The sequence below is a fragment of the Dendronephthya gigantea genome, unplaced genomic scaffold, assembly GCF_004324835.1.
Source record: "Dendronephthya gigantea isolate DGI-Jeju-01 unplaced genomic scaffold, DenGig_1.0 000024F, whole genome shotgun sequence".
Classification (NCBI taxonomy): domain Eukaryota; kingdom Metazoa; phylum Cnidaria; class Anthozoa; order Malacalcyonacea; family Nephtheidae; genus Dendronephthya; species Dendronephthya gigantea.
The window spans coordinates 2,000,651-2,019,886 of NW_021163034.1; the positions used below are offsets into that span (position 1 = coordinate 2,000,651).

General features: G+C 36.2%; 1 protein-coding gene across 1 annotated transcript; it reads left to right on the top strand.

Annotated features, from left to right (window-relative positions):
* Positions 1–1,051: 1,051 nt before the first annotated feature.
* On the top strand, positions 1,052–17,712 carry LOC114522801 (scavenger receptor cysteine-rich domain superfamily protein-like). Its single transcript, XM_028543548.1, has 11 exons — positions 1,052–1,118; positions 8,896–9,213; positions 9,563–9,895; positions 10,369–10,632; positions 11,009–11,269; positions 11,912–12,226; positions 14,138–14,476; positions 14,982–15,245; positions 16,572–16,907; positions 17,430–17,600; positions 17,681–17,712. Exons 1-11 carry the CDS (start codon positions 1,052–1,054, stop codon positions 17,710–17,712), a joined length of 2,700 nt encoding a protein of 899 aa, XP_028399349.1.
* Positions 17,713–19,236: the final 1,524 nt, after the last annotated feature.

The window sequence follows — 19,236 nt, forward strand, 5'->3', positions numbered from 1 at the left end:
CAGCCTTTTCCCTTTTAAAGGGAAATAGCAATATATTTTTTTATTTTCTAATTTGAAAGAACTTTGAAAACTGTATTTAATTCTCTTTTACCGTTTTTTTATATGTTGCTTACTTCTACAAATATTTTGATCGAAAGGAATGAAATATCCGCCATCTTGGAAAACTTTTTATCTCATTATGGCGGATATTTCGGATATTTCTCACATGGCGGATATTTCATTCTTTTCGATCAAAATATTTGTAGAAGTAAGCAAGATATAAAAAAACGATAAAAGAGAATTAAGTATAGTTTTCAAAGCTCTTTCAAATAAGAAAATAAACAAATATATTGCCATTTCCCTTTAATCTTTTCTCTATCCAACGAATATTGCTGGGGTTCAAACGGGTTCAAACTTCTATTATGATTTCCACTTCAACTCCATCGAAGCAAAACGTGGCTAAAATATCATTCGGTTCTTATATAGTTATAGAACTATAAGAACTTTATTGACTTGAAATAAATAGCTATGCAACGTTTCACTAACGTGCAGACAGTTTTAGATAAATGGTTTCGGAGTTTACTTCATTCGGCAGGTTAAAGATTAAGAACCAATTAAGCTTTAAGATTGTGTAAGATGTATCGCCGAAAAATGAAACGAAACAGAAAGAAGCAGTCTTTTGATCGCGGTTCGTGGACACGACCTTTCTGCTTTGTTTCGTATCAGTCTGTGATAACATTTCTTTTTTTTTGATATACGAACTTACAACAAATTTCAGTTTATGTGTGACACTATATATACTTGAAGGGCATTACTGACCCTCGCGGTGTTTATTATAATTACTTGTATTAGAGTAAAATGATCGCTAAAAAAGTTTAATCATATGGGGTAAATAAAGCATATATCAATGCGGTCTCAAGCCTCGCACACCCCGCTGAGGTAAACAATGAGCGGTTGCACGGGTGATCAATATCTTTGTCGAAGATATCGAAATCTGTCTGCAAATATTAAGCAGTAAAATATCATCAACACATGTACACGCCATGTTAGAGTTGAGTTCGTTATTTGAATGATGCAAGTCTTCGTCTTTATCGCAGGCGTATTATGCGCGTTGTACTTTGTCCCAGAGCGATGTAAAGGTAAGATGTTTACATCTATAATTAAGATATTCCACAATTATGCAAAAGCATTTGTTTTCGATATCTATACATACAACATATGAGAATATAAACCGCAATTTCTCAAGAAGTACAAAATTGTATCTGCGTGGTAAACATCTTAATCGACGTGGATATAGGGGCTCAAAACGAGGCACTTTTTCTTACATTCAAAGAAATCATTTCATCTCAACGATTATCATCGCATTGTTATGAGAGTTAAAGCGATATTAGACATTGAGAATCCTTGTTTGCTTTAATAGTAATATCCTTATAAATGTAACCCGACATTTAAAGTAATCATATAAAAACTGACAAAAAAGCATATTTAACGGAACACGCTTGCATGGTTCTCGACGCTGTGTCGAAAACGTTACAAATTACAAATTACAAATTACACGTGGGTCGCACAAGGCTCTAATTTTGGTTCCCACGCCACATTCTCGAACCCAAGTCCATATATGCCCGCACAAAGCTCTGATAATAGCAGTTTGAGAAACAGGTCCGTAGTTGACTAGTTACTACACTCTGCCACGCATGCGTATAACCAGTTTAATTCGGGTTTATCTAAATTATCTTGACTGCTAATATCATCTAATCACACAATTCAATTAATTTAAAAGTCGATTTATTCTATTTTTTATGACTAATTATTATTAGATTAGGGCCAAGAGAATTGAGTAGTGGTTTTGTTTATTGTTTTTCAATAGAGTACAGAATTAGAGCTTTAGTAGCATGCAACCATGGTCATATTCGCCGGAAAATACAAATATACGACCATGGTCATATTCGCCGGAAAATGGCAAATACGACCATGGTCATATTCGTCGGAAAATGGCAAATACGACCATGGTCATATTCGTCGGAAAATGGCAAATACGACCAAGGTCATATTCGTCGGAAAATGGCAAATACGACCATGGTCCGGCATATTCGTCGGAAAATGGCAAATACGACCATGGTCATATTAGCCGAAAAATGGCAAATACGACCATGGTCATATTCGCCGGAAAATGGCAAATACGACCATGGTCATATTCGCTGGAAAATGGCAAATACGACCATGGTCATATTCGTCGAAAAATGGCAAATACAACCATGGTCATATTCGCCGGAAAATGGCAAATACGCATGACCACGAACATAGCTATACAACTACGGGATTTGTTATTCTCGCGCGTTGCTAGCATACGCCATCGCTAAAACGTCTAGTTTAGGCAATAATTTCATCCACTACGAGTTTCGCCAGAAGGTGTAAGAAAACAAAGCGGAGTTAGCGCAAAAATGACGAATTTTGTATTCGTTATCGCACTCCTTGTGATAGCCGAGCTCCCTTTTAACAATTCCAAGCAGCATTTGCCAGCGCTGCTAGTTTTTTATTTGCCATGATTGAGAAGGCCTTGAAGCACAACTAGATGCATCAGTTCACCCACTCAAGTCGGAACATTTTGAGATATGTATGGCTGAGTGCCCAACTTATCACTAAGACCCCGTTTACATGTAATTACATGATGCCGTTTTCATTTGAAAACGGTATTAAATCATGCCGTTTCGACCTTGCGTATATGCTGTTAATTTTTACGACGGAATGATGAGAGAAATGGATTTCATCCAACTTGGATGCTTGAGCGCAGCTCTTTTCATTAATATAATTTGATAATTTTAACAACATAGCTGTGTATACAGCCAAGCGGGAAAATTTTCCTGTTCTGGAAGAATGGTAAGATTGTGACTAAATGACTTATTAGTAATTTTATTAGTGATTACTTCCTACTAGCTCTTTTCGGTGTCATGTTTTCTGGCGGCGATATTCTTGTTTTATTGGCTTGTGATATTGGCTAAATGACCATGTTGTGGCATCGCGTAAACGCGACCACTAAGCGCCGTAAGCGGAAATTTTCGAACCGCTGCAATTTTTGTACCGTTGTCAAGTTATGCTGCATCGTGTGAACGTGTATATAGAGATTACTTCATGGTTGGCGAGTGCGTACGATTTTTATGCACGAGTTGTGAAGGATCGCAATACGAACGAGTGAGCGCAGCGAATGAGTGATTTTGCGATCCTTCGCAACGAGTGCATAATAAAAATCGTACAAACGAGCCAACCATGAAGTAATTTGTTTATTAAATGTGTATATCGCTGATGAAATAGGACATCATTGACATTGGTAATTCCTCGTGCTGAGGGAAATGAAGCACTTTGTTGTTTTAAAGGAATTTTCCTTATTTCTGAGCACAAACAATTGAATTCAAGTCTTAAGACTGGTTCTCGTATGTCGCCGACAGTCGGTGATGGATTGTTGGTGCTCAGAAAAAAAGAAAAACAATAAAGTACTTCAATAAATAAATAATATACCAAAAATAAATAAAACAATAAAGTACTTCATTTGTCAATGAAGTACATTGCCAAGATTGCCACTCAACCCGTTTTGATCACATAACTAATTTTTTGTTTCATGTTTCTAGTATTAGCATTATCCTCGTCAGATTATCGTGTTCAAACCGTGACGGTTGGTTCAGACGTGGAAATCCCTTGTATCAGCGACGATTCATGTCTATCCACAATTCTCCGTTATAGTTCGGTTCCTAGCTTATCCGAAAGAACATTTATTATGCACCACTTCAAAGGTCAAGGTCTCAAGATTCATGAAAGTTATAAAGGACGCGTCGCACTTCATAATTCAACGAAAGTAATCTTGCAGAATGTCAGAGTTTATGATAGTGGATTCTATGTATGTAATGTTTTTTTTAAAAACGGCTCAGAAGACATCTACCGAATTCATTTGAAAATTGGAGGTACTCATCTACCATAGGCATAGCCAGCGTCAATCATTGGGGCGGGGGACATGTTCATATATAATATGTTAGTTCATGTTCGATGACCGTAAAATGCGTAGCCGTAGGAAGGAGCCGAAAACTATAGTTATGATACTGGGATCCTTGGGTGCCATCATACAGCCTAGTCCCTAGGCCTCATTGCACGCTGTTCCGTGCGTATATTAATGAGATTGAGATCGCGTACTAAAGAACGTATAGAGGCCTAGGAACTAGACTGACCCACGCAGCGACCATCGCGTAGGGGCAAAATATGGTAAGGTCGAGGTTGCTTGCTTTTGATATGCATACAGTTAATAGTCGTCGTGCTCGTCATTAGCTAAACCAAAAGCAAAGAACGGCTTTAGAAAATTCGCAAAGTCGCGAATTTTAAAAACTCCAGATTGACAGTAGCTTGAAGAATGAGCGACCCCATATGGCAACCCTCATTATCATCTCATTATCTATTGTTTGAATAACATTCGACGCAAACAAAATCTAAAACAAAAACTAGGCCTTATTTCAGAATCCGTTGTCTGACACAAACATTTCATATTTCACCACAAACAAAGGTATTATACTTTTACTTAAGACTGTTATGAAATGTGCACTAAAGTATTAAGCTAATAGTGCATATTGAATGTGTCAAGGGATCAATAATAATAGTCTTCATAGATAAACAGCTGAAGTATTATTATTATTATTATTCAACCTTATTTACAAAACGGTAACCCTTCAGTACTAAAAACTGATTTTCAAGAGGCCGTTCACCCGCTAGTAAAAATCAATCTATACATTATTTACAAAAATTAACACACACAATTATATAAATTTATGAAAGTATAAGAATTAAAAGAAATTACTAATTATTAGACGTAAAATGGCTACCAAGAATATTTTTAAATTGAGCAATTGTTAGCTCTTGTTGTTTTGCAGTGGTTGGCAGATCATTCCACAATGTTACGCCGGAAAAGCTGATGCTTTTCTTCATAAAGTTTGTCCTTGGCTTTGGAATTTGAAAATTAATTTCGTTACTTCGTAGATTATGAGCTTCATTGTTGCTTATTTTAAACATATTTATCATAGATTCATTGTGATTTTTGTTTCTTATATGTTGTACATAAACGTTGCCTTTTTTATTTTCATTCGTTTTGCCAATGGTAGCCACCCAAGGTCTGCTAGGATTTCACTCGACCTTGCTTCATACGATTTACCAGTTATAACTCGTGCAGCCCTGTTTCGCATTTTTTGTAACTTTTCGATCAAATAACTACTACAAGTATCCCAAACAAGGCTACAGTATAGTCAAAATGTGGCAGAATTATGGCATTGTAAACTTGTATAAGAGCAAACTTCGGTATATAAGGTTTCATGCGTCTCAACATACCAATTCCTTTGAAAATCTTGGAAACTTTTTTTGTAAATGTCTGTTTCTCATATAGGTCAGCGACACTCGGCGTATGCTCTTGTCTGTTACATGGAGAAGTGCATTCTTATTTTGAATAAATTTTATTCGTCAACGGTCACCAACAATTAATACATGGCCGAATGTCGGTGACTAATGAGAAATAGAGATTACTTCATGGTTGGCGAGTGCGTACGATTTTTATGCACGAGTTGGGAAGGATCCTTCGCAACGAGGTTGTTAAATGTGTATAGAGATTTTGGAGACGAAGTTGTTAAATGTGTATAGAGAATTTGTTTATTAAATGTGTATAGAGATCAATTTGACAACGACACGCTTTTAATATACAAAAACTCAGTGATCAACAAAATCGAAACTTTATCCATCAAAACATATTTATTACCGTTCAGTTTCTTTGTAATTTTGTTCAATAGAAGTTAGATATTCTTTCCGAAAGATTTGAGAATGTGCTGAATGTAAAAATATCTTGAATATGAGAATTATGTTTTGAATTTCACTCCTATATGTCGACGCCATCTTGAAAGAAAATGTAAACCAAACCGCCAAAATGACATACGACAATTTTTCACGTGTGAAGAATATCGTACGTCCAATCAAAAGCCGTGTATGGCATTTTTTCACACGTGAAAAACATCGTACGTCCAATCAAATTGCATGAAATTTATTTACAGAGTGAAATACGATTTTTATTTCATCATTCTGCTGTGCATAAATCTCTGTACACATATAATAAACAATTATTGGATGAGGTTTTTGTGATATGTAGAGTTATCAAGGTCGAGGTAAGCGTTATCAGCCGAGCCGAAGGTGAGGCGGATAACGCTTACCGAGACCTTGATAACTCTGCATATCACAAAAACCGAATTCAATAATAGTTTTATTATACATTTGAAGAATAGTAAACATAGCATGAACGAATGAAAAACCTTCTTTAATGGCAACATCCAAAAATACATAATTTATTAATACATAAATACATTCAAGTGAATACCGCTTTTTAACCACCGCAGGCTCAATTGCAGATAACTCAGTTATCTGCTAGCAGCTAACTGAATTTTGCGTGATTGCGCGATTTATCTGTCAAGCATTAGCCAATCAAATCGCTTTTACTACTATAATGTATAATAATAAATAATATTACTAATCCCACAGGAATAAAAGCACCGCTCAGATTAAGAGGGCCATCCAGTGCAAAAGGCATCGGTCGTGTCGAGGTATTTTACAACGGAACCTGGGGGACAATCTGTCTTCATGAATGGGATATGAAAGATAGTACTGTTGCATGTCGTCAGCTTGGTTACCCATATGCCATTAGTACTGCACATGCAATAGATCACCACCATGTTCCATTTGGATGGTATAGTGTACCTATATGGTTAAGTCACGTCGCTTGTACCGGAGATGAAAGATATATTTCAGAATGTTCTCATCCAGGATGGGGAAAAAATTCTTGCTTGCACTTTCGAGACGTGGGAGTACAATGTTCTTTGACAGGTGAATTTATTATTATATATGGGGTTCCACTAGTCAAATTAATTTTGAACTTTATCAACATGATATAGCTATAACATGGCTTACAGTATTCTGTCACGCTAGCTCTATTTCTCTTTGAGTTATTTTGCACGACAGACAGTAACGGAAATGAGACTTTTCAACAGGAGAGAAAACGTTTTGCATAGTTATATTCATAAATTTTAGAGAACAATGTAATTTGTTAAATGTATTTTTTTTTATTTTACTTGACAACATATATATTTCGGGCGAGCAACATGATCGGTTAGTAGGATTACTAGAGAGACCAACATATATATTTCTGGCGAGCAACATGATCGGGTAGTAGGATTACTAGAGAGACCAAAGGAGGGCAAGCTTTTATATGCATGCATACAGGCCCTTTGAGACTGACTGAGACATACATACTAACATGAGGCAAAAACACTATCCCATGACGTAAAGAATTTAAATTCATTCATGATATATAGACTTGTAATTATACCTGCCGAATAGATATATAGGTTTGCACAGTTTTACTCGTTCAACCATAAATTTCTTCTGTCTTGTTATAACGTCTGGTTGAAACCTTGTTTTGGTTATATTTTTAGCGGGAATAACTGTGTTACTCAGTTGCTTCAGTCCTATCCAAGTGAAAGAAGGTGATGATTTCACATGTGCATGTAGAGGTCTAGGTGCAGGAGGAGTCCCAGCAACCAGCGTGTCGTGGTATAAAGAAAACACACGGATTACTGAGAAAAAAAAGAAAGAAAATATTGCTGCTAAGAAATGTTGGTAGAAATGCCAATGGGACATACAGTTGTGTAGTCGAAAGCCACAATCTTACAGAACGCAAATCAATTCAACTGACGATTCGTCGTAAGTATAATAAAAAAATATTAATTTTTTCGTAGTTGTAACAGGTTGTATTATCAGTATTAAAAGTGGAACTGTATATTAGTACATTCGTAGACTGACTAGAAACCCTGTCTGTTTATTTGGAGAAACCAATTTACCAGTCGTTTCCTGTTCCTATTGACTTGCTTCTTTTTTTCATGCTAAAATTATTTTTTGCCCATCGTGGTGAGCTAAATTATTTTTATTCTCTTCTTCCATGTGTTTAGGAACGAACTTTCGTTCAGCCTCGTTTAAATGTAATAATAACTTCTTGTTAACCAAACACGAGGTCTTTTTGTACAGACCGAGCTCGTAGAGCAAGGTTTGTACAAAAAGATCGAGGTCCGATATTTCTCGGTAAAGACCGAGCAAGCGAGGTTAATAAAAAGTTCATTATATGGCATAAGGGATGTATTTGCACTTGAAACAACCAAGAAATGCATGAATTCGTATTAGTAGCCTAGCTGGCACGCATTTGATAAAAACAAAAACAAAAGATTAAATTATTCAGTTTACCTAAACTGTCTGGAGACGCCTTATTAATTTCAATTAATTTCTTGAGCATTTATTTGTGCCTTTCTCATTGAGAACTTCTTTGTTTTTCATCTCGTAATGTATCGTCGCTAACGCCGGTCAGTTACAGAAAAGTGCCGGTCCACTACGGGAAAGTAATGGACCGCTGAAAATTATTCTCAACCAATCACTGAGCTCCATTTCACCAGAAGTGACGTTTGCTATATAATATCTTTTTAATAACGACCAGAAGCTTTTTTAATAACAAATTTTATTAAATTTAAATGCGTAAATGTAAGCTGATAGTGGAGTAAACTCCGAAATAATAGAACTCATTAACTATGTCGGGGAACATTTCTGCAAAAAAATGTTCCTTATTCGTCACCTGCCTATTGTGTTTTGAACAAATAAACCAATAGTAAGGTCTGAATTAACATGTTCTTCAAGTCACGGTTGAGGAGCTAAGCCAAGCCTATAGTTGGGCAAAAATACAATAGACATGTGACGGATAAGGAACCATTTTTTGCATAAACCTGGACAATAACATAGATAATGAATTGTGTGTTTTAATAACTGTGCTCTTACTTTCACAATGTTTTTCATGAAATATTTTAACAGCCACCCCGCCTGTCAGATTAAAGGGGCCTTCAAGTGAAAATGGAATTGGTCGTGTAGAAGTGTTCCTTAATGGAGGGTGGGGAAGAGTTTGTGATAAAGATTGGGATTTCATCGATGCTAGGGTTGTATGCCGTGAACTTGGTTATCTGGATGCTGTTGAGCAACTTAATTATACGACGTTTCTCAAAGGTTATGATCCTCCTGGGCCGGTTTACGAACTTACATGTAATAAAAGAGATCGAAGTGTAGAAAACTGTTTTCACGGCAAAAAAGGCGACGACAGGTGCAAAGATGCTGGAGTAGAATGTAGAAGAACAGGTATAAACGTATGCTAAATTAAATAAACTAGTACAGCAAACCGCCTTCAGCATCTAAAGACCGTTTATTTCCGTCTGCGCAGTATTATGCAACAAACTATTTTTTTTTCACTTCTCAAGGAAAAAAGAAAATAGACCATTTTAAATAAGATAAAAGAACGTGGTTATATAGCTTTCCTCAAAGATGCAGCTAGACATGCTAACTGGTAATCTTTCGAAGAGCCACGTCCCATTTTAAAAATAATTTTTGAGAACGGTTTTATGTATTAATATAGGAATGAAATATTATAGTGACACTAGACTATAATATATTTTAAATACAATTCTGATAGTATTTTCCATCGTTTTAGCGGTAACTGAACGAGTACGGTTACATGGGAAAAACGCGGAAAATGGCACTGGTAGTATTGAAATCTTCCACGATGGACGATGGGGATATATCTTAGAATATGGATGGGATATGAGAGATGGTAGGGTTGTATGTCGTCAACTCGGTTTTCCTGATGCTAGAAGGATTTTGATCGGAACCGATCGTGATCATTTCGACAGAACCTCTCGACCGTGGTTGAATAAAGTCGCTTGTACTGGGGAGGAACGTAATATATTTGATTGTCCTCATGGAGGTCTCGGAGGCCGTACTCACGAAGAACACCACAACGCAGGAGTGCAGTGCTCTTCAAAAGGTATATTTTTACACTAAACTAAACTAAACTAACTAAACTAAACTAAACTAAACTAAATTTTAGTTTACCAAAATTTTACTACTGTTAATATTTACTTTAGCTATCTCTTAAGGTGAAACAAAAGACACTTACTATAAAAAACAGTATCCTTATAATGTTTTTTTTTCATTTAAATATCTGCTGTAAATATAATTCTAGTGAAAATATTTCGTGGATTTACAGTATAACATGCGCTTGATAAACCATCAGTCATACAACTGTATAAGTACTGTTTATAGAAGAAGTAATATGGAAAAAATATTTCCATGTTTCTGTACAATTATGGAAAGTCCTCTTCACCAAGCAGCACGCGCGTTACGTTAAATGTTATAATTTCAATTCAATTACTCTTTCAATTTTTAACAGACCTGCCTGCAATACGTATGGAAAATAAATTACTAAAGCTTATAACTTTATCTATTTCTAATTTTTAGTGGGACTGATTGTGATATTCAGTTGTTTCACTCCTGTTAAGCTAAGTAAGGGTGATAATTTCGCATGCGTGTGTAGAGGTGAAGGAGGAACCGCTGCTGTTAATGTGACATGGTATAAAGAAAACACACAGATTACGGAGACGAAGAAAGAAGAACAATCATTGGTGCTGGAAAATGTTGGTGAAACTGACATGGGAATATATAAATGCGTAGCTGAGGACCACGATCAAAAAGACGAGAAATCAATTGATGTGGTACTTCCCCGTAAGGACATTCGTAACGGATATTTTATGATTGTGCGCTTAGTTTCTGAAGTTTGTGTTTGTAACAAAATTTAATTGATTGGCTGGAAGCGTCTCGCAGCATGCTAGTATCTGTCATCCAGCCCGCCGCGAAAACGTAACCAGCTCGCTATGCATGTGAAATACAACTGCATGGCCAGCTTTGAAAAATAGAAAGAGAGAACGACAACATAAAATAGGGAACAGCTTGAATGTGTGAAATCGTAAAAAAATCGTAAAAAAGAGTGTAGATGAATTAATCTAGGATAAACCATGTATACGGGTTTTAACCCTCTACCATGGAATCGCTTAATTTTCTTGTGTTTCTATCTCAAACTTTGCTTGGGATTATTATTTAGAGAGAATTACTGTGGCAATCAACTGCTCCAGCGCTATCATAGCAGACGAAGGTGATAATTTGACATGTGTTTGTAAAAATGGAGGAATCCCAGCAGCCAACGTGTCGTGGTATAAAGAAAATACGCGGATGGAAACAGAGATTGGTGAAAGACAAACATTGGTGTTACGAAATGTTGTTGAACAAGACAATGGAATATATAGCTGTGTAGTCCAAAGGCACAATCTTACAGAACGCAAATCGATCAGTCTGAAGGTTCATCGTAAGTAACACTCAATCGTGTGATGTAAGCTTTCCAGCTTCAATAAGCAATACTAAATTCGTAGTGCGACTGAAAAAAGCGAACAAGAATCAGTACAAGTATACTGAAGAGAATCAGCACTGATAATTCGGAAAATACCTTTTTGTATTGCTTACGTATAGTATTCCGTTTTTTAAGTTCTCAAGGTGGGCTTTCACAATCAATTTCTAAAGCAATGAATAATCACATGCAACAACTTGAAATTTGCAGTGCGCGACTAAATCGTCAGGCGGGCAAAGCCATTGATTTTTAAAATAAATTATTTTTCCACAAAATAACTGATGGAATTACTCATTAAAATATAAGAAAACGACGATAATTTACAGAGATCGCAAACTCGTCTCCAGTTAAGGTATTCCCGCTCTTCTCATGCATGTGTGGCCAGAGCAAATACCCTGGAAACAATGTTGGAAGCATCGTTAAAAATGAAATGAAATTAATTTAGCAGATATGAATATAGAGGAAATCCACCATACTGGGGTCTACGTTCTTCTCATTTTCCCTTCTTACATGCCTTAATTTTTCTCATGCTAAAATTATCGTTGTTTGCCCATTGTGGTGGGTAAACTCTTCACGATGTTTGTTTATAAATTATTTTAACAGCCGCGCTTCCTGTCAGATTAAAAGGGCCTTCGAGTGAAAATGGTACCGGTCGCGTTGAAGTGTTCCTTGATGGAAGATGGGGAAGAGTTTGTGATTCATATCATGATAACGACCTTACTGTGGTTTTTTGCCGTCAACTTGGTTATCTTGGTGTTTCTGATAAACTTATGTTTTGGAACGTTCCCAAAGGTTACGATCCGCCTGTGCCGGTTTATGAGGTTTTTTGTGAAAAGGAACATCAAAACGTAGCAAGCTGTAGTTACAGAATACATCGCAACAAATGCGACGATGCTGGGGTAGCATGTAGAAAAACAGGTATAAACGTACTGAATTAAATAAAACATAACAAAAAAGTGCCCTTGGTAGTAATTCCGTAAAAGTAATTCCGTTAGTCCAGAAATTTCGCGCGTGCTCTTAGAATTGCATTAGAGCACAATTTAATAATTTCTGGGCCTGTTTGGCTAATGACTACATGTATATCTGGGGCATAAATAATTAACAAAAAATAAGAACGGCCATGCAAGTGCAATTTATGTGTTCTATGGAGCATTTTATAGTACGAGTTTTGTTTTACTATGTTATGTATATTATGCAACAAACTATTACTTTTTCATTTATCGATGAAAACGGATCCAAAGTAATTTTAATACTAGACTAGAAATACATGCATGCAGCAACCCCTCGCTATTTCAAACCAAGTACACAATTTCCTGAGTTAACCTGACCTAAACTTATATTATGAAATGACACAAAACTCAAATCAGTCTTAAAGTTTCCATCATTCAATACAAAAATAATCACAAAGCTAGTGTAAACATTGCCCGTTCAATTTTGCTGCATTATACCATGCCAGCAATTAAGTAACGGTTTAAAATCGAAGTTTCAAACGATTAAAACAGTACAAAATCTTCACAGACAAAGAAAAAACTTCAAATGTTATTTTATTCTGTAATTGCAGTCAACGCCGGCGGCTAAAAGTTTCAGTATACTTTATAAATATAGTGTGTATTTTTGATACCAAAATTCAAATTACACTTTCAAAAACACTTTTTGAAGTTAAAGCAAAGGTGTAATAGCCCTTCACAGGTTTATGCGTTTGCAGAAAAAGCTGAAAATTTAACAAATGAACGATTGAACGGCATACAAAGCTGAAAAGTATACAAATACGGCTCATTCTTACCGCGAAACAAGTACGAGATAAACAAAGTAAACACGTACCCTTTGTCTTTGAAAACATTTATAAGCTTGCAGATTATGAATTATTCCTCTTACACGGCTTTGTTTTGACTGTATCCACGTTCATCTTTGCTATCTGTCATGCTTCATATATCTTGTTTCTTCTCGTTTTACTTTCTTTGCACAAAGTTTATGAAACGCTTTTACAAAAATGTTTACGAAATGACAGTTAAATTGCTGACGTTCTCATTGAATTACAAACTTTCTGTCTTAGCCAATCAGAACGTTCGTTGATTACCAGTCTACACTCGTTCGCATTTCACGCATGCGCATAAGTACCATGACCATTGAACGTCCACGGTCCACGGTCCACGACATAGAATTTGAGCAACTTTGGATTCCGCTATGTTCTGTCACAATACCCGGGTGTAATAAATCTCCCAGCGGAATTAGTACCCTCGCACGGCGCTTCGCGCCGGCTCGGGGATGATACTAATTTTTTAAAGACATGCAAAGGTGGTTTTAAACATCTCCTCATAGATGCAGCTTGACATGAAAATTTTGAAAATCACTTTTGAGAACGTTTTTATCTATATATGAATGAATACATAGGAATTAAATTTATAGTCACATAAGACTTTGCCGTTGAATAAATAGAATTCAACGTAAATCATGTAGTATTTAGTAATGACTAAGACTAAACTTCAGTATTGAGACTAACACGGCAGCGCTACAGTGGGTAGCTGTATGAAAAATTTTATTAGTGTTCACGCTACCAAAACAAATGCCGGGCAGGGATGAAATGGGCACGGGTACCCATTTTAGCCGCGGTGCCGTGCCAATAAATCGCTGTGTATAGTGTAAATCCGGGTTAATTTCTAATATAGCGTTCAGGCTACGAATACAATGGCCGAGCTAGAATGAAATTGTTACCGTACACATTTTAGCCATGCCGTGCCGATAAATTGACTGTAGTACAAACGGGGCTTAAGACGTGTAGATCAATTAACCGTTTAAATACATTCTAATGGTTTTTGTATGCTGTTCTAGGGGTAACTGAAACGGTGAGGATAAACGAAGCACGCGATGGTCTTGGAGGAAGTATTGAGATTTTCCACAATGGACAATGGGGGTTTATCTTAGATAGTGGATGGGATATGAGAGATGCCAGAGTAGTATGTCGTCAACTGGGTTACCCAGATGCCAAAAGGGCTTTACTAGGTGTCGACCTCGGTAATCCCGAAAAAACTCAGCACCCGTGGTTGGATGATGTCGCTTGTACTGGAAAGGAACGTAATATACTGGACTGTCCTCATGGAGGTTTCGAAGATCATCATTTTAAATTTCCAATTGCTGATAACAACGCAGGAGTACAGTGCTCTTCAAAAGGTATATATTTATGCAATAAACTGTATATACTGTAAATAATTATAGTACGTGCATGTTAAGGTCAGACTACGGATATTACCATAAAAAAATATTTACAGTAAATATTTACAGCAAGAATATTGTTTTCACTTTTCCAGTGAAATATACTGTAAATATTTGACGTAGAAAAATTATTTTATACATTTACGACATGATCTACCCTTAAATCAAACTGCATTATTTACAATGCTATTTATATGCAAAAGCTAATGTCATAAACCGATTCGATGTTTTTCTATGTAAAAAAACAGTGTTTTGCGTAGATTCATAGAAATTCGCTTATCGAGCAATCAAGATACACGAGCGAACCGAAAATATTACCATTACATTAAACTGAAAAAAGTTTTAAAATTAACAGAATGTTTTTAATGTAACAGCAGCAAAGCAATTGCCACCTCTGTCTAGATGGGAAAAAAAATTCAATGAATGCAAAATTTATAATTTTAAATCTTTTTCTAATTCTCAGAGGGACCGACTGTGATATTCAGTTGTTTCGGTCCTATCACGTTAAATAAGGGTGATAACTTTACATGCGTGTGCAGAGGAGAGGGAGGAACCGCTGCTGTTAATGTGACATGGTATAAAGAAAACACACAGATTACGGAGACGAAGAAAGAAGAACAAACATTGGTGCTGGAAAATGTTGGTGAAACTGACACGGGAATATATAAATGCGTAGCTCAGGAACACGATCGAAAAGACGAGAATTCACTTGATGTGGCAGTTGTCCGTAAGTACACATAACAGATAATCTATGCAGTTTTGTTTTCCAACTTTGTAAGTAAAGCAAGTTAGTCGGGAAGAGAGGAGTGTTGAACAGAGTGCTGGCATTTCATTCTTAAATCCGCTGTCAAAACATAAGCAGTTTGTTGTGTCTGTGAAATACAGCGGGCACATTGTGAAAATATAAACAGGGGGCTTGAATGTGTGAATTGAAAACTTTCTGAAAAAACAAGAATGTATAAAGAATGTATATCAAAAAACTGCAAATACCATAATTTGTATGCACGAGGTTATACATTAGAATTTCAATGACTGTGCAACTAATTACGCTTTTGGGATTTGAAAATACGTTTCCCAGGGTTATCAAAACCAGCACACAAAGTGAATTAAAATTAGGTCAATGAAGAATGGCTCAGCTAAGAGTATTTCTTGTTTTAAAGTACGCCTATTAGTTCTGTTCTTAACTGAGCCATTCGTAATCGAACTCATAAGTTTAATTCACTTTGTGTGCTTGTTTGATAACCCTGGGAAACGTATTTTCAAATCCCAGAAGCGTAATTACGTAATTAGTTACACAGTCATTGAAATTCTTTAATGTATAATCTCGTGCATACAAATTATGATATTTGCAGTTTTTTTTATACACCCTGTATAAGTCTAAACTTGCGTGTACAGTAGAACGCATGCCTCGCGCAGCTTTCAACAATCCCAAAATGGAGTCCAACTTGTTATTTAATATTGTATATAATTTTCAAACCTTTCTTTCGGGAATTTGATGAAATATATTGCATACCCGTTCGGGATGATATACAGGGTGTCCCAAAAAAAACGAAAACTATTGAAATCAGTCATTGTTAAAATTTGAATGCCGTGTTCACGAATTTTAGCTCGTGGGGATTTAATGCAACTTATAAAATGGTAAATGCTTTGTGTGGCTAGAGAAAGGGGACATGTCGAAGGTCATGGTCCTGAAGATGCACATTTAAATATTGTTATCCGTATTTGTAAATTGTAAATATTGTTAATAAATATCATTTTTGCGAACAAGCAAATTTTACTGCATCATATGCATGCATAAAAATGAGTATGGTAAACATTTATACACCTTTGGGTCCCAACAGAGTGCTTAGGCATTCAAACTCGAACAATTACATTGTTACGGGAGATTTCAATAGTTTTCGTTTTTTTGGGGACACCCTGTATATCTCAATCTCATGGGCAAAGCGATCGGTATAATAGGGCTTTACATAGGGCTTATATTAGTTAGAGTTTCACATCACCATTGAAAGAAAAGGGCTCAAGACTAACGTTCACTTTATATAAATTATTACAGCCATGACTTTGCCACTCAGATTAAGAGGGCCATTGAAAGAGCAAGGTATTGGTCGTGTCGAAGTATTCCTTTATGGAAAGTGGGGATCAGTGTGTGACCCCCATTGGTGGTTCACAGACGAGTCTAAGGTTATATGCCGTCAACTTGGTTATATGGGCACTCCTAAAGAGCTTGCTTACGTTCCTCGCGGTTATGGACCGATGTTTATCGTTGAATGCGATGGGACAGAACCAAACATAACAAGCTGTTATTACCACACCTATATCGAAGCTGGGGATTGCACTCATTTTGAGGATGCTGGAGTACATTGTGAACATAAGGAGGTTAAAAATAAAGGTAAAAAACTCCTTTAATTGTCGAAATATCATAAGCCGATTGATTAAAGATGTTCGAAGAGTCGCTGTTTTCGGAGACGTGCAAGTTTGATGCTTTCATTCTACACTGAAATATTTTTCAATCAATCTACAATAAATAATAATTATTATTATACATTCATACTGTAATCTCGTTTCTGATTGGTCGAAACGCTCCAAATAAATCTCAATATCCGGTTAAATTTCATATTTTAACCGGTTGTGACGTCATACCGAGGGATGTTAATTTTTGGGATCGAACTTCGATCCAACCGGAAGTACGCAGCACTGCGGCAGCACAAGCCCGCGAAATTAAGAATTCAGAATTGCAAAAACAAATATAATCATGGCGTTCAGTAGATTTGCCACATTAAACGAGGAAGAATTAAAATTTATAATAAAACAATTATTGGATTCGGCTTTCGCATGATATCAAGAATTATTCAGACCTCGGTCAAAGTTATCATAATTAGTCAAAAGTTAACATAACATTATAATCTCTCAGCAGATTCAGTTACACCTGAATTGACACCTTCATCCAGCTACACTACAATCCTTAACGAAAATGGAGTCGCTGCCACACACAGGATCGATACAACAACTGCTCTGAATTATAGTCCTTTAGGATCATACGTTGCAACCACGACACACGATCGTGGAGACGGTGGTTTAAGTAGTGAGTCCATCCACATGGAAAAGAAACATACTGTAATAAAACCTTCAAACGCCACTGTTTCATATAACTCTATTTCAAAGACAATTGCTGGAAATATCTATCTCCATACTGAGATTTACAGTACAGAGAAGACGCGTAACGTAACAGTTTTGAATCTCAGTCCCACAGTGTCAAATAATATGACTGTAAAGCATCACCCTGGCAACACCTATAAAGTTCAAGGCTCCGAAAGTTCATCAGTTTTAATATACAGATCTTCCTGGTCTGAGGAGAGCATTTCCATAGACCGTTTTGAAAACAACGACTCCGTATCTAAGACCTTCAGCATTCCAAAGACATCAACTGGGCTCTATAAATCTACAGCAACCAACACCCTTAGAAAAAGTCATTACGACACTATAATCCAAACACCCCACAAGACGCACACGACAACAGTTTTAAAACACAGCCCAAATGTAGACCATAAAAGCGCCATAGGTAAGAAATTAATGTATTTTAATAAAAGGTTATAAATTATTAGAATTTTGCACTTTTGTGCAACGAATCATTATGATCGTCGGCTGCATGCAATTCTTGTACAGATTACACTGCAAAAAGAGAGTGTTGTTTTGAATTCGAGTAAAATTACTCAAAAAGTTGAGTAAAACGTTATTTTTACTCGATTCATGCGTAGATTTACGCGAATATCGAGGAGTTCCACTCAAAATTTTGAGTAAAGTGTTTACGCGAATGTTTGAGTAAATTGTTTTGAGTAACTTAGGATGATATACTCAACAAACCGAGTAAATATAGCTACTCAAATTGAGTAAAATAACTCAATTTTACGATAAAACTTGATAATTTACTCAAACATTGAGTAAACTGATTATTTGCAATTACATTTTACTCAAGGTCTGAGTAAAATGAATGCTTCAGTTTAACGGTTTTACTCAAGTATTGAGTAAAATTACTCAACATGATCATTTGCTAGTAATTTTACACAATTTACGAGTAAAAGAGTAAAGTGAATAATTTGCGTAGTGGAAGCACGGCGAATGTATGAATTGTAGTCTTTGGTTCCTGATGCGTAACTGGTAAGTCGCAGAGTCTGTTGTGCGCTAGAATCTGTTGAATAATCTGCGCTGGACGTTAAAAGCCAAAAAGATGTAAAAGTCAATTGACGGATTAAAAGAGTAGTAGGTGGAAATGGGTTTTGAAGATTATATTGTGCGCAATTTGAAGGTAAATATGTATGTAACTACAGAGTTAACCTTTGGCGGATCTGTTCATTCCGCTGTTTATATATTTTATCCTGTGTTTAGTTTTAAACGCTGCATGGCACTAACTGCAGAGATTCGACGAATGCAGTCTTTCAATAGATGTTTTTGCGGAAGCCATATACCGTTCGTGTATTACAAATCCGCCAATTCTAAAGGAAAATCAAATATTTGATTTTTGCGCGCGCAAATAACGGTATTCGGTGAATTAAATAAAATATTTACATGTTTATATAGAGCGCTCCCAGTGCCTCTAATTCATGCTTTTTATTGCAATATATGCCAGGGTGTTTTGATATTGAAATTATTTAAGATATTGGGGTTCGCTTATTAATGTATCAGTGTGACAGTGCTTTTTTCACCACATAATCTGTAGCTTC